General features: G+C 44.5%; 1 protein-coding gene across 3 annotated transcripts in view; it reads left to right on the plus strand.

Moving 5' to 3' along the window:
* The window catches only part of SLC25A42 (solute carrier family 25 member 42), a 134,650-nt gene extending 119,880 nt beyond the window's left edge, over nt 1–14,770 (plus strand). For all 3 annotated transcript variants that reach the window (XM_063914546.1, XM_063914545.1, XM_063914544.1), the window contains exon 8: nt 13,114–14,770. In XM_063914546.1, coding sequence (XP_063770616.1) covers nt 13,114–13,439 — 326 coding nt within the window. In that variant the 3' untranslated portion in view covers nt 13,440–14,770. The remainder of the gene's footprint in view (nt 1–13,113) is intronic.
* Nucleotides 14,771–15,720: the final 950 nt, after the last annotated feature.

The following is a 15,720-nucleotide window of genomic DNA, read 5'->3' on the forward strand; positions in this document are numbered from 1 at the left end:
TCATAGCAGGGGGGAAGCGATTATTAGTGTACTAAGTCCCCTATCATGGTACTTAGTCGGCGACCTGGCTAAGCTTGGCATTAGCGATAAGGGCGGAGGATAGGAAAAAATTGGAAAATCCACCGATAGTGGACGCATTGGTCTCTAGGCTGTCAAAAAAAATTGTATTGCCTGTCCCTGGTGCAGCCTCCCTAAAGGATACGGCTGATCATAAAATTGAGACTACACTCAAATCACAGCTGCTGGGGTGGCCCAGAGACCCACTATTGCATGTGAGTGGATCACAAAATCCATTGCTAAATGGTCAGGTAACCTAATTGAGGGGTTAGATTCCTTGTCTATGGGGGATGATGTTTTACTCCTGCAGCATATACAGGACTCTGCAAACTTTATGGTGGAAGCCATAAAAGAGATTGATTTGCTTAATGCACGCACCACCGCTATGGCTGTGTCAGCATGCAGGGGCTTGTGGCTACGCCAGTGAACTACTGATGCGAACTCCAGGAAAGGCGTGGAAGGCCTACCATTCACAGGAGAGGCCTTGTTTGGAGACGAATTAGACAAATGGATCTCCAAAGCTACTGCGGGTAAGTCTACATATCTTCCTTCCGCAGCTCCCCCAGCCAGGAAAGCTTATTCAAATTCAAATTTACAGTCCTTTTGGACAGCCAAGTTTAAGGGAAAATCCAGAGGTGCTTCTTCGGACTCCATAGAGGCAAGAGGTAGACCACGCAGACCAGCAACTGCAGGTGCTCAGGAACAGAGCTCAGGCTCTGCTTCCTCAAAGCCCTCAGCATGACTGTGGACTGCGAGACCTGGAGAACTGTCAGGTGGGACCCCGACTAAAATTCTTCAGTCACATATGGTCAAGTTCATGTGAGGATCCCTGGGTAACAGATCTTATTTCCCAGGGCTTCAGACTGGAGTTCCAAGAGATCCCACATCAGATTCTTCAAATCAGGCTTACCAGCTTCACAAGAGGCAAGTATAACTTTACAGCAGGCCATCAAAAAACTGGTACAGACTCAAGTCATTGTTCCAATTCCACCTCCTCTACACAACAAGGGGTACTATTCCAACTTGTTTGTAGAATCGAAACCGGACGGTTCGGAACGACCAGTTCTTAACCTCAAGTCTTTGAACCCGTTCTTAAGAGTGTTCAAGTTCAAGATGGAATCTCTGAGAGCGGTGATCTCAGGTCTGGAGGAAGGGGGAATTCCTAGTGTTTCTGGATATCAAGGATGTGTACCTTCACATTCTGATCTGGCCACCTCATCAGGCTTATCTACGGTTTGCACTGCAGGACTGTCACTACCAGTTCCAGGCCCTGCCATTTGGTCTCTCCATAGCACCGAGGGTGTTCACCAAGGTGATGGCAGAGATGATGTTTATACTCCGCAAGTAGGGAGTGAACATATTTCCTTACCTGGACAATCTTCTGATAAAGGCACCGTCCAGGAAGAGGTTGCTGGACAGCATTGGCCTCTCAACCAAACTTCTCCAGGCTCACGAGTGGTTTCTGAATCTTCCAAAATCTCACCTAGAGCCAATACAGAGGCTCCCATTCCTGGGAATGATACTGGACATGGAGTCGCAGAAAGTGTTCCTTCCGTTGGAAAAGGCATTAGTAATCCAGTCAATGGTTCGTGATATCCTGAAGCCAGCCCGGATACCTATGAATTTGCCTTCTGGGGAAAATGGTGGCCTTTTACGAGGCACTTCAATATGGAAGGTTTCACGCAAGACCCTTTTAGCTCTAGCTGTTGGACAAATGGTCCGGATCGCATCTTCACATGCACCAGAGGATTCGTCTGTCGCCAAAAGCCAGGGTCTCCCTTCTGTGGTGGCTACAGACCTCTCACCTCGTCGAGGGTTGGAGGTTCGGAATTCAGGACTGGATCCTGTAAACCATGGACGCAAGCATCCGAGGTTGGGGAGCAGTCACCCAGGGTGCAGTTTCAAGGAAGATGGTCAAGTCAGGAAGTCATCCTTCCAATCAATATTCTGGAGGGTCTGGGACTCAGGGTTGACACACCTTAGGTCGACGCCAATTGGTCTACATGGACAAAAGATCGACAGGAACAAGGTCGACATGGAAAAAGGTCGACATGAGGTGTTTTGGGGGTTTTTTTGGTGTCGTTTTCTTTGTAGAGTGACCGGGATCCCAAATTAGTGCATCGCGTTCGCTCGCCATGCTTCGGGCATGGTGCCTTCGCTTCGCTCGGCACAGATTACCGTTCCAATCGTAGTCCACGTGGATCGTTAAGTATGAAAAGGTTCCAAAAAAGAAAAAAATTGTGAAAAACTCATGTCGACCTTTTTCCATGTCGACCTTGTTCCTGTCGACCTTTTGTCCATGTCGATCCTTTGTCCATGTCGACCTAAGGTGTGTCAACCAATTGGCGTCGACCTAAGGCGTGTCGACCTTTTTGTTGTCGACCTGGAGTCCGGATACCATTCTGGAACTCAGGACCATATACAACACCCTACTGCAGGCATCTTATCTTCTTCAAAATCAGGCCATTCAAGTCCAGTTGGACAACGTGACCGCAGTGACGTACATAAACCGACAGGCTGGAACGAAAAGCAGAGCAGCAATGTCAGAGGTGTCACGAATTCTCCTCTGGGCAGAAAAAAATGCTGTGGCGTTATCAGCGGTCTTCAATTTGGTAGTAGACCACTGGGAAGCAGACTTCCTCAGCAGACACGACCTGCACTCGGGGGAGTGGGGCCTTCACCCGGAAGTGTTCAGGTGCTTGACACGTCGGTGGGGATATCCACAAATCGACCTGATGGCCTCTCGTCTCAACAAGAAGCTCAGGTGATATTGTTCCAGGTCGATAGACCCACAGGCAGTGGCTGTAGATGCTCTGACGACTCCATGGGTCTATTAGATGGTGTACGTGTTTCCTTCACTCCCACTGATCCCAAGAATTCTCAAAAGAATAAAAAGGGAAAAGGTTCAAGCAATACTCATTGCTCCGGACTGGCCAAGAAGGGCCTGATACGTGGACCTACTGGAGATACTCCTCGAAGATCCGTGGCCTCTACCTCCTCGCGAGGATCTTCTGCAATAGGGCCAGTTCGTCTATCAGGACTTACCGCATCTATATTTGACGGCATGGAAGTTGAATGGCTGATTCTAGCCAGAAGAGGGATCTCTAACAAAGTTATACCTACTATGATCCAAGCCAGGAAGGGGTTAACGTCTAAACATTACCACTGTATTTGGAAGAAATACTTCTCTTGGTGCGATAGCAGAACTTATTCTGCAGTGGAATTTCACCTGGGACGTTTCCTGCTTTTTCTGCAGGCAGGTGTGGATGTGGGCCTTGTCTGGGCTCCATAAAAGTCCAGATTTCGGCCATGTCCATTTTCTTTCAGAAACAATTGGCTTCTCTCCCTGAGGTCCAGATGTTTTTGAAAGGGGTTCTGCATATCCAACCTCCCTTTGTGCCTCCCACGGCACCTTGGGATCTCAATTTGGTGCTGCAGTTCCTCCAATCGGACTGGTTTGAACAGTTACAGGAGGTGGATGTAATATCTTACGTGGAAAACAGTCACACTGTTGGCCTTGGCTTCAGCAAGACGTGTGTCGGAGCTGGGGGCTTTGTCTCACAAGAGCCCCTATTTGATTTTCCATGAGGACAGAGCTGAACTCCGAACTGGTCAGCAATTTCTTCTGAAAGTGGTGTCTGCATTTCACATCAACCAACCTATTGTGGTTCCAGTTATCACCGACACTTCCACTACTTCAAATTCTTTGGATGTTGTGATGGCTTTGAAGGTATACGTAAAGAGGACAGCTCGTCGCAGAAAATCCGACTCACTGTTTGTCCTATATGATCCCAATAAAATTGGGTGTCCTGCTTCAAAGCAGACAATTGCAAGCTGGATCAGGCTCACTATTCAGCATGCTTATTCCACGGCAGGCTTGCCGGTTCCAAAATCTGTATAGGCCCACTCTACTAGGTCGGTGGGTTCTTCCTGCGCGGCTGCCCGGGGTGTCTCGGCTTTACAACTCTGCCGAGCAGCTACTTGGTCTGGTTCAAACACGTTTGCTAAGTTCTACAAGTTCAATACTTTGTCCTCTGAGGACCTTCAGTTTGGTCAATCAGTTCTGCAGGAACCTCAGCACTCTCCCACCCGGTTTGGGAGCTTTGGTACATACCCATGGTACTAAATGGAACCCCAGTATCCTCTAGGACGTAAAAGAAAATAGGATTTTAATTACCTACTGGTAAATCCTTTTCTCGTAGTCCGCACCCGCCCGGTGCTTCGTTCTTCCTGCACTGTTACTTAGTTAAGTATTGTTGGTTCAGCTGTTGCTGTTCCTGTTAAAGTTGGATTAGCATAGCTTTCCTCTGTTTGTGTGTGCTGGTTTGACATCTCCCCACTATCTTTATCCTTCTCACAAAGTATGTCCGTCTCCTCGGCCACAGTTTCCTAGACTGAGTCTGGTAGGAGGGACATAGAGGGAGGAGCCAGCCCACACTATCAAATTCTTAAAGTGCCCATGGCTCCTAGTGGACCCGTCTTTACCCCATGGTACTAAATGGAATCCTAGTATCCTCTAGGATGTAAGAGAAAAGGATAGGTAATTAAAATCCTATTTTTCATTGTTTATCTCGTTAAGAGAAAGGTTGGTCAGCAACTTAGCAGTTGATAGCTAGAGGAATAATATGCAGGAAAGGGGTTGTGATTCCGCACTAGTCAGATAATTGCAAAGGAATACAGTGTGATGGAACGGAGATTAGTTCCTTAATATGTCCACTTGGTGGTGCACCCTGAGTCAGAGGTAAATATACAAACAAACTGAGAGAAAGAAGACTATTGTGTGGGTCACCTACACAAGAGTCTTCTTTCTCTCAGTTTATGGTTTGTAGTTAGAGCAATAAGGCAACAATTAAGAAGGCTGATACAGGGAATCATAAGCCTCTTCCAGTTAAGATTTCAGCTCATTCCACTCCCACAGTAAATACTTCAGGGGCAGTGCTGGCATCCACAGAGCAATTTTTTTAGAATAGCTACATATACAAGCTTGTTTCACACATTTACCAACTATTACAGTCATCATGACTTTGCGTCCAGTGAATTTGACTTTGGACGTAAAGTATTATAGTTCAGAGTCGTCTGAACGAGCCCTTCCCTAGGGACAGCTTTTGCAAATCCACAAGTGTAATGAAGTTGTCCCCTAGAGGAAGAAAGGGAAAACAAGATTTAGGGTACTTACCTGTTAAATCTTTCTCTGACTTCATCTGGTGGATAAGTCAATCCTTCCATTATTTGTTGACTGTATGAGATAGAATTAGTTGTTTCCAACCTATACTTCTACCTATCCTTCAAGCTCTTAAGTTCAGAGAAAGAGATTTAACAGGTTAAGTACCATAAATCTTTTTTCTTTTCTTTTTTATGATTTTTGTTTGTACAGTACTGTGCACATGTTTTAGACAGGTGTGGAAACAATTCTGCAAAGTAAGAATGCATTCAAAAACAAAAGTGTTAATAGTTTATTTTTATCAATTAACAAAATACAAAGTGAATTAAATCAATATTTTGTGTAACCACCCTTTGTCTTCAAAACAGCATCACAGCATTAATTCTTCTAGGTACACTTGCACATAGTTTTTGAAGGAACTCTGCAGAGAGGTTGTTCCAAAAATCTTGGAGAACTAACCACAGATATTCTGTGGATAATAGGATTGCTCAAATCCTTCTGTCTCTTCATGTAATCACAGACAGACTCGATGATGTTGAGATCAGGGCTCTGTGGGGCCATATCATCACTTCCAGGACTCCTTGTTTTTCTTTACGCTGAAGATAGCTCTTAATTATGTTGGCTGTATGTTTGCGGTCATTGTCCTGCTGCAGATTTGGAGCCAATAGTATGCCTCCCTGATGGTATTGCATAATGGATAAGTACCTGCCTGTATTTCTTAGCATTGAAGCACTAAGAGATGTGCAACATTGAAGACCATAGATGCAGTGGTTGGCCAAGGAAACCTAGTGCATCAGATAAAGACACATGCTTACTTCCCTTTGAAATTGGAAGCTGTCCAGCAGTGCCATCAGCTCAGAACTGGCAGAAACCAGTGGGACCCAGGTACACCCATCTACTGTTCAGAGAATTCTTGCCAGAAGTGGTCTTCATGGAAGGATTATGACCAAAAAGCCAAAACTTTGACGTGGAAACAAGGCCAAGCAACTCAACTGTGCATGAATACATAGGAACTGGGGTGCAGAAAAATGGTAGCACGTGCTCTGGACTGTAATTTGGCCGTAACAGAAAGCAGTTTGTTTTGCAGAAGGGCTGGAGAGCGGTACAATAATGAGTGTCTGCAGGCAACAGTGAAGGATGGTGGAGGTTCCTTTTAAAGTCTGGGATTTCACTGACCTAGGTTGGGGGTATTGTGAACTCGGGGGTTCTCCCGATGGTAGGGGAGAGGAACTACAGTTGGGTCGGAACAGGGATGGCTTAATATAGGTCTTCCTCATACAGGACTCTCACAGTAAAGCTTGGTGAAAATATTAAAGAACTTTATTGCAGGAAGAGAGCAACACAATGTCACACAGCAGAGAAGGAACGTATGGGGGAATGTCCAGGCCTATAGGAGAACTTGTAAGCAATGCTAAGGATTCCAGGAAAAGAAGTACTTGTGAGTGTTGGTACAAGATAATAATGACTGAAGAACTTGTAAGTGATGTTTTTAAAGATACTGGTGATTTGAAGAACAGGTGAACAGTGGTTAAAGACTCTGACGATTTGAAACACTTGTGAGCGGTGGTTAAAGACACTGATGATTTGTATGACTTGAGAGCGGTGACTAAAGATACTGATGATTTATAAAACTTCCGGTGGTTAAAGACACTGATGATTTGTAGAACTTGAGAACGGTGGTTAAAGACACTGATGATTTGTAGAACTTGAGAACGGTGGTTAAAGACACTGATGATTTGGATAACTTGAGCGGTGATTAAAGACACTGATGATTTGTAGAACTTGAGAGCGGTGGTTAAAGACACTGGCAACTTGCAAAACTTGGGAGCGGTGGTTAAAGACACTGATAATTTGTATGACTTGAGAGCGGTGATTAAAGACACTGATGATTTGTAGAACTTGAGAGCGGCGTTTAGCCCGCAGCACACGCTGACTCCAAGAAGCACTGGTGACTGGATTGCAGAGAAACACACCAGCCGCAGTATACACTGAACTGTGCAGCAACTGGCACCTGGAAGTGCCGGAGACACTGGGGTACGACTGCAGAGAGATACGTCGGGAACAAGAGCACTGGCATCCACGTCAGGGGAAAAGACGATACTCAGGCGCCTAGGCTCTGCCCGGCGTCTGACTTTGAATCTCGCGCCTCCGCTGGATTGGTGGAACAGTCTGATGACGTCACCTGCTCCCCGCCCACGTGATGCCAGGTGTCATGGCGGCGCCCCTGCCCCGGGGAACCGCCGGGAGCCACGCCAGCCAGACGCCGGAGCCCGTGGACCACCGAAGGCGGAGGCCGCAACACAGACCAGCAGGCACGCAGGGGTAAGCGCGGTGAACGCCGCCTATGGCGTGTGACATGGGGTTTCATTTCAGCAAATTGTGTTTGGGATTTGGTCAGGATTAATGGTGTCCTCAATGCTGGGAAATATTTTTTTTAAAGTTGGCACCGGTGACCTATCCGGTGGCACCGTCCGAATAGAGCAAGAGTTAAATTGCTCCGTCGGGCGCCATCTAGTGGCATCCGGAGTGAATAACAATTGAATACCCTCAAAAATATCCTGTAATTGAATAGCTGTAACTAATTAGTGTGGATGACTAGCTCAGATCTTGGTCAGAATGGTGGGGGAAGTTGATAAATATTCTGGGAAGAATATATGTGTGCAGTTTTTTTAATGGCTTTGTGTGATAGCAATATTTGGCTGTGTAATTAGTAATGTACACCCAACAATACAGGGACTGATGGACCAAAGCAGCAGAAGACAAATGTTCTGCATATTTTTGGAAATTAGTCTAGTTGCCGAATTAATAATTGCATTAAACAGAGCAACTAAGAGCTGTCAGATAATCATGAGTTACAAGGGTAAAAGCCTATTTCAAAACTAAGGGAAGAAGGTGTTGAAATAAATGGTGAAGTACAGAAATGATTCCCAGCAGCAGCCTTGATCTTTCTACAGTGACTAGATCATCTTTCATGACTCTACCTTCTAATGTCTCTCCTCATTCCAACAGGACCTTGTTGGTCCGCTCAATAAGAAAGAGTAGAGCTGGGGCACTTAGTTAAGGGCTGTTGCTAGTAAGTGATTAAGATTGGTAAAGTCACATCAGGACAGTAGACTGTAGAAATTGTGGGGAGAAAATTAATTATATTGCAAAAAATTCACACAAATTAAATTTAGCAGTGAAATAAGTCATTTTGCAGATGGTTCAAAGCTCTGATATATAGATCTGTGACAAAAGTGACCACTTAGCTTTATTTTACTAGGCTAGAAAGGCCATATACTGCCAGGGTAACAAACAAACTTTGGTGGAAAATATTTAGCGAAACAGTTTGGACAACTCAACCAGTAATCAGTCAGTTTTGGTGTATTGAAGGAAGACAGTATGCGAAGGCAAAATTTGCATGTTTACTGCCATTTGAATTTAGGTGCAGGTCAGTCATTCATTTACTTCCATTTTTCTAATTTGTGATGGGCAAATAAAAGCCAATTGTTGACTGGTTGCTATGTTCTACTGCACATTTACACCTAAATGCTATGTTTTAGTTATTGAAGTCTACAGTTTTAGTCTACCACTTAGGTGATGATTTTTTTCCCCCAAAAAAACCACTCCGGAATTGTCGAGTTTTCTTACGAGTGAATTAGGTGTAGAACATGAATTTAACACTATCAGGCGCTGGGGGAGGGGGGGGGGGGTTGGGGGGCCTACCATGCTAACTGATCAGCAGTGATCGGCAGCACGGCAATCAGTAGAGGAGGGTGCGGGGACAGCAGCAGCAGACGGAAGTTTCCCTTCTCTGCCGCTGCTAACACTCTATCTGACTGGTCGCATCCTGTGCCACCAGGTCAGATAAAGCACTTGCAGGCATGGTTGCATCTGATGGGGTATAAGGTGATGTTGCAAAGCTAGACGCTGTGGTGGCAGGGGGAGGTGTCTGATTGGCTCCAAATTTATTCTGCAGCAGGACAATGACCCCAAACATACAGCCAATATCATTAAGAACTATCTTCAGTGTAAAGAAAAACAAGGAGTTCTGGAAGTAATGATACAGACCCCACAGAGCCCCGATCTCAACATTATCGAGTCTGTCTGGGATTTCACGAAGAGACAGAAGGATTTAGCAATCCTACATCCACAGAAGATCTGTGTTTAGTTCTCAAAGATGTTTGGAAGAACCTCCCTGCTGAGTTCCTTCAAAAACTATGTGCAAGTGTACCTAGAAGAATTGATGCTGTTTTGAGAGCAAAGGGTGGTCACACCAAATATTGATTTGATTTAGATTTCTCCTCAGATCATTGACTTTGCATTTTGTTAATTGATAAATATAAACCATTACTTCTATTTCTGAATGCATTCTTACTTTGCAGCATTTTTTCCACATCTGCCTAAAACTATTGCACAGTACTGTGTGTGTGTGTGTGTGTGTGTGTGTGTGTGTGTGTATATATATATATATATATATATATATATATATATATATATATATCTAACAGGGGATACCTTGATACGCTAGTTAGAGTACTTTAATACTATTTACTGTAGTTAGAATTCTAAGCTTTTGTGTATGGACTGCCTCCTCAAAAATGGGCCCTTTGCCAATATGGGCCCCGATTAAGATAGGTATTGGAGTGGTTGTTTTCGGTGAGCGCCCTTTAGTAATTATATGGTCTCCAATGATTCAGACAGTGGAAAGTTCTTTAAAGATGTGTGTGGTTAATAATAAATCCTAGGCAGCGTGTCGACGTTTCGGTCCTTCATGGACCTTTGTCAAGACCAGCAAAATATCAAAACATCAGGTCACCCAGCAGTACAAATGCCTAATGAGCCAGTAACACCTTATATAACAGACACAGGCCACACTGACCCACCCATCCAATTAACTATCAGGAAGTGAAACACCTGATGGTGCTGATAAATGCATTGGAATATATGATATAGGATATCAGCACCATCAGGTGTTTCACTTCCTGATAGTTAATTGGATGGGTGGGTCAGTGTGGCCTGTGTCTGTTATATAAGGTGTTACTGGCTCATTAGGCATTTGTACTGCTGGGTGACCTGATGTTTTGATATTGCTGGTCTTGACAAAGGTCCACGAAGGACCGAAACGTCGAAATGCTGCTATTGACTGCCATTGTTTGTTACATGTGAGGTAAAATAAATATATGCTGCAACTGACTGGTGAGTGCCTATATCTTTGGATTTGTTGTGTTATGGACTGCATTGGCCCTTTATGGAGCACCGCCACATGGATATATTGTAGCAGTGAGTGTGGATATACTACATACATACACACACACACACACACACACACACACACACACACACACACACACTGCTCAAAAAAAATAAAGGGAATACTTAAACAACACAATGTAACTCCAAGTCAATCACACTTCTGTGAAATCAAACTGTCCACTTAGGAAGCAACACTGATTGACAATCAATTTCACATGCTGTTGTGCAAATGGTATAGACAACAGGTGGGAATTATAGGCAATTAGCAAGACACCCCCAATAAAGGAGTTGTTGTGCAGGTGGTGACCACAGACCACTTCTCAGCTCCTATGCTTTCTGATTGATGTTTTGGTCACTTTTGAAAGCTGGCGGTGCTTTCACTCTAGTGGTAGCATGAGACGGAGTCTACAACCCACACAAGTGGCTCAGGTAGTGCAGCTCATCCAGGATGGCACATCAATGCGAGCTGTGGCAAGAAGGTTTGCTGTGTGTCAGCTTAGTGTCCAGAGCATGGAGGCGCTACCAGGAGACAGGCCAGTACATCAGGAGACATGGAGGAGGCCGTAGGAGGGCAACAACCCAGCTGCAGGACCGCTACCTCCGCCTTTGTGCAAGGAGGAACAGGAGGAGCACTGCCAGAGCCCTGCAAAATGACCTCCAGCAAGCCACAAATGTGCATGTGTCTACTCAAACGATCAGAAACAGACTCCATGAGGGTGGTATGAGGGCCCGACGTCCACAGGTGGGGTTTGTGCTTACAGCCCAACACCGTGCAGGACGTTTGGCTTTTGCCAGAGAACACCAAGATTGGCAAATTCGCCACTGGCGCCCTATGCTTTTCACAGATGAAAGCAGGTTCTCACTGAGCACATGTGACAGACGTGACAGAGTCTGTAGACGCCAAGGAGAACATTCTGCTGCCTGCAACATTCTCCAGCATGACCGGTTTGGTAGTAGGTCAGTAATGGTGTGGGGTGGCATTTCTTTGGGGGGCCGCACAGCCCTCCATGTACTCGCCAGAGGTAGCCTGACTGCCATTAGGTACCGAGATGAGATCCTCAGACCCCTTGTGAGACCATATGCTGGTGCGGTTGGCCCTGGGTTCCTCCTAATGCAAGACAATGCTAGACCTCATGTGGCTGGAGTGTGTCAGCAGTTCCTGCAAGACGAAGGCATTGATGCTATGGACTGGCCTGCCCGTTCCCTAGACCTGAATCCAATTGAGCACATCTGAGACATCATGTCTCGCTCCATTCACCAACGCCACGTTGCACCACAGACTGTCCAGGAGTTGGCGGATACTTTAGTCCAGGTCTGGTAGGAGATCCCTCAGGAGACCATCCGCCACCTCATCAGGAGCATGCCCAGGCGTTGTAGGGCAGTCATACAGGCACGTGGAGGCCACACACACACTACTGAGCCTCATTTTTACTTGTTTTAAGGACATTACATCAAAGTTGGATCAGCCTGTAGTGTGTTTTTCCACTTTAATTTTGAGTGTGACTCCAAATCCAGACCTCCATGGGTTAATAAATTTGATTTCCATTGATAATTTGTGTGTGATTTTGTTGTCGGCACATTCAACTATGTAAAGAACAAAGTATTTAATAAGAATATTTCATTCATTCAGATCTAGGATGTGTTATTTTAGTGTTCCCTTTATTTTTTTGAGGTGTGTGTGTGTGTGTGTGTGTGTGTGTGTGTCTGTTTACACAATAGAGCGCTCTCCGTACAACCATCTCTTTTTTGCTGAATTACTGGTTCTCGACTGGCAGGAGGACTTGTATTGGAGATTAGCAGCTGCTCCTCCCCAAAGACTATTGGGTCTAAGGCGGGGATTCTACAAATAGCGCAATTTGGTTATTTTATTGTTTGATATATATATTTATTATTATTATTATTGTAAATTTGGAGCTGCCACATTTAAGATGCATACACACTAGATGATGTCACTCTATGAGCGACTTCGTGTAGTGTTTCCCCTCCCGGGCCAGGCGGTCGGCCGTACACACTGAGCGATATGACCGTTCATATCGCTCAGTGACGTCACACTACGGGCCGTGCAGGCAGCTCCTGGGTGACAGTCCAGATTGAGCTTGCATGCGCCGCCAACACCAAGGGTCGTTAATGACCCGCGGTGCCACATTGGTCGCCATCGCCAGCATACACACTTGCCGAGAAAGTGAACAACGTCACTCAGGAAGGAGAAAATGAGTGACGTCATTCATTTTATCAGCAAGTGTGTATGCACCATAAACTTAACTAGATTTTAGATGGCATTCTGGTAGCTAAAGGTTTCAAACCCTTGGTTTTTACAGTGCTTAAGTCTACCAACTCACAATGCATTATATGGGGTATAACCTCTGTGTAGGTTTTAACCACATCTATGCTGAATTATTAACACATACAACATATAAAAATGTGCTGTAAATATAAAGACTTTGGTCTTCATTTATTTTTGTTTTATTCATTTTAGGTAAATCATGATTATAACTTTGGTTGCTATTATGTGTACATATTGCACAATGTTATTTCCAAAGCCCCAATGTACAATAAATGGACTAATACAACATGAAGATAGTATTGCAAATAGAACCTGACCCTTCCACATGTGAGAAAGCACTCTTTCCACTTTATTGTGTTATGTTATTACTTTTCAGAGCACAGTGGCAGGACAGAACCATACCCTTTTGAACGACTGCTGTTTGGGGCCTGTGCTGGACTCCTGGGTCAGTCATCCTCTTACCCTCTGGATGTGGTGAGGCGGCGCATGCAGACTGCTGGGGTAACTGGACACACGTACAGCTCCATACTTGGCACCATGCGGGAAGTGGTGGCAGAAGAGGGTTTCATTCGTGGATTGTATAAAGGGCTCAGTATGAACTGGGTGAAGGGTCCAGTGGCAGTTGGCATCAGCTTTACTACCTTTGATCTAACACAGATCCTTCTGAAGAAGCTCCAACGAGTTACCAACATCCAGCGGTAGAATGCATGGTTACTTGAACCCTTGTGCTATTTTAGGGATGTGTTAAAACAACAAATCCTCCTGGTCATTGAGAAGGAACAAAGGTGGTTTTGCATTGTTCTGTAAAAAATTTGATTGGTGCTAGTTTAGTTAGCCAATATAAAATGGCTATGACATAATGTGTTTAGTTACAATTGCCAAAAAAGGTGATAAAATATCCAGTGTTGGAATAGGGGTCGGTGGTGGTACCTGAGCGGAAAACTTTCCCCATCCTCCTTCATACTGAGCTGCTAGTACCACACCAGGACTTCCTTTGTGAACCAGACCTGCCTCATCAGAGACATTTCATGTTCCCTATCTCTGTCTAAAAACCACCTTTTGCTTCTTGTACACTGGTGGTCCAAGTGTCCTACAGGAGGCTTATCACAGTCCTAAGGGAGTGTACACACGGTGAGATATTTTCTTGAGATTTTGACTATATAGTCAAAATCTCAAGAAAAGTTAGTGCAGATCGCAAGGTGAAAGTCACCTTGCGATCCTGATGCGCGGTCCCGCCAGGTCAGCATCGCAAGAAAAGATAGACTGTGCAGGCAAGTCAATCCTTGCTAGATCGGTGTACTATCTAGTTCATCTCACATGTCAATGACATCTCACATTAGCCAAAATCTCACATAAGCCAAAATCGTAAGCACACATAGTCCATATCTCAAGAAAAGTTAGTCAAAATCTGTGCTATCTGGGCTCCGGGGAGTTCAAGGGAAATCGCAAGTAAAAATCGGGCATAGCAAGGATCTCACCGTGTGTACACACCCTAACTTTCAATTTTGCTTCTGCAAACAAATATTTAGAGGATCAACTTAGGATAGCACAAACCAAATGAAATGTCCTAAAGTTTAGGTCCGCTTTTGAAGCTATTTTATGCCAATGAGTACAAAAATACAATCTTGCCCTTTTCAGCAGCAGAATAACTTGAAGTGCCATTATTTGTGTCTATGGAAACATTTATGATTGCACATATTTGTGAGTTTTCTTCTTGTTTATAAGTATTATGCTTGTGTGTAATCAGCTTATGTGTACAGGTATACACAAACATATTTCTATATGTGCCTGTGTGTGCACACAGATAAGAATGCCAGTGTTAACAACCTCTAACTGAGTAACAATTCCTATTACTTACAAGGAATGAAATCAAGAAAAATGCAAAATAAAGTATGTATGTATACATAAAACTCCCCCGAACAAAGCACACTGACCTACGCTGTCACCAACAGGTAGTACGCAATTTTGCACAAGACATAAAACACCTTTGCTGCTGGAAGAGTTTTTTTTTTTTTTTTTTTATATATATATATCTAATAAAATAATAGATGTTTATGCTTTTGCCCTGTTCTGCTGTGTTGCAGTGACAATACTTTTGGAAAAATGTTTAAATATAAATATATATATTTTAAATAACTTGCAAGAGATTGTATATTTAATAAAATTTAATAAAAACCTATCCGGTATTTGAATCTATTTTTGATTGGTATGTAATGATATATGGAAGTTTTCTGAGAATTCTAGGATGTTGTATGGTCTACACTGGAAAATGAGAAACTTATGTCAGCATTATTATTATTTTATTTATAAGGCGACAGAAGTGTTTCGCAGCATGAGCGAAAATGCGGATATAGATGGTCATTGAGTTGTAATTGAAGTGCAAGAGAAGAGGGCTGTGAGAACAGGAGGGAATAGGGCCCTGCTCCAAGGAGCTTAAAATCTAGGGTGTGGGGGGAGACAGACAGGTGACATGAGGTGCGAGCATGCAGAAGGTGGCCTGGTGGCAGGAAGTAAGCGAGGCAGAGGTTGCCAAGGCATGAGGCGGGTTGGGAGAGTGGCCTTGGGACTACGTTATGCAGAAGTGTACACTTTGATGAACAGGTGAGTTTTCAGTGCCTGGTTGAAGCTTTGCAAGGTCAGGGAGAGTCTAATAGAGCAAGGGAGGTCGTTCCAGTGAAGGGGGGGCAGCGCAGACAAAATCTTGGATTCGTGCATGAGATGCAGTGACAAGGGTAGAGGAGAGGCGGCGATCGTTGGCCAACTGGAGAGGGCAGGAGGAAAGATGTAGAGAAAGGAGGTTGGAGATGTAGGAAGCAGTGGAGTTAGAGAGGGCCTTGTATGTTAGGGTGAGGAGTTTGAAGAGGATTCTGTAGGGGAATCGGCCAGTGCAGGTTTTGTTGAAGGGAAGTGTCGGGAGAGGAAGATAAGTCTAGCTGCCTTAATAGTAGGGGTGTGTGTGTGTGTAGATGTGAATTAAGCAAAA

Source organism: Pseudophryne corroboree, chromosome 1, assembly GCF_028390025.1.
Source record: "Pseudophryne corroboree isolate aPseCor3 chromosome 1, aPseCor3.hap2, whole genome shotgun sequence".
In the NCBI taxonomy this organism is placed as follows: domain Eukaryota; kingdom Metazoa; phylum Chordata; class Amphibia; order Anura; family Myobatrachidae; genus Pseudophryne; species Pseudophryne corroboree.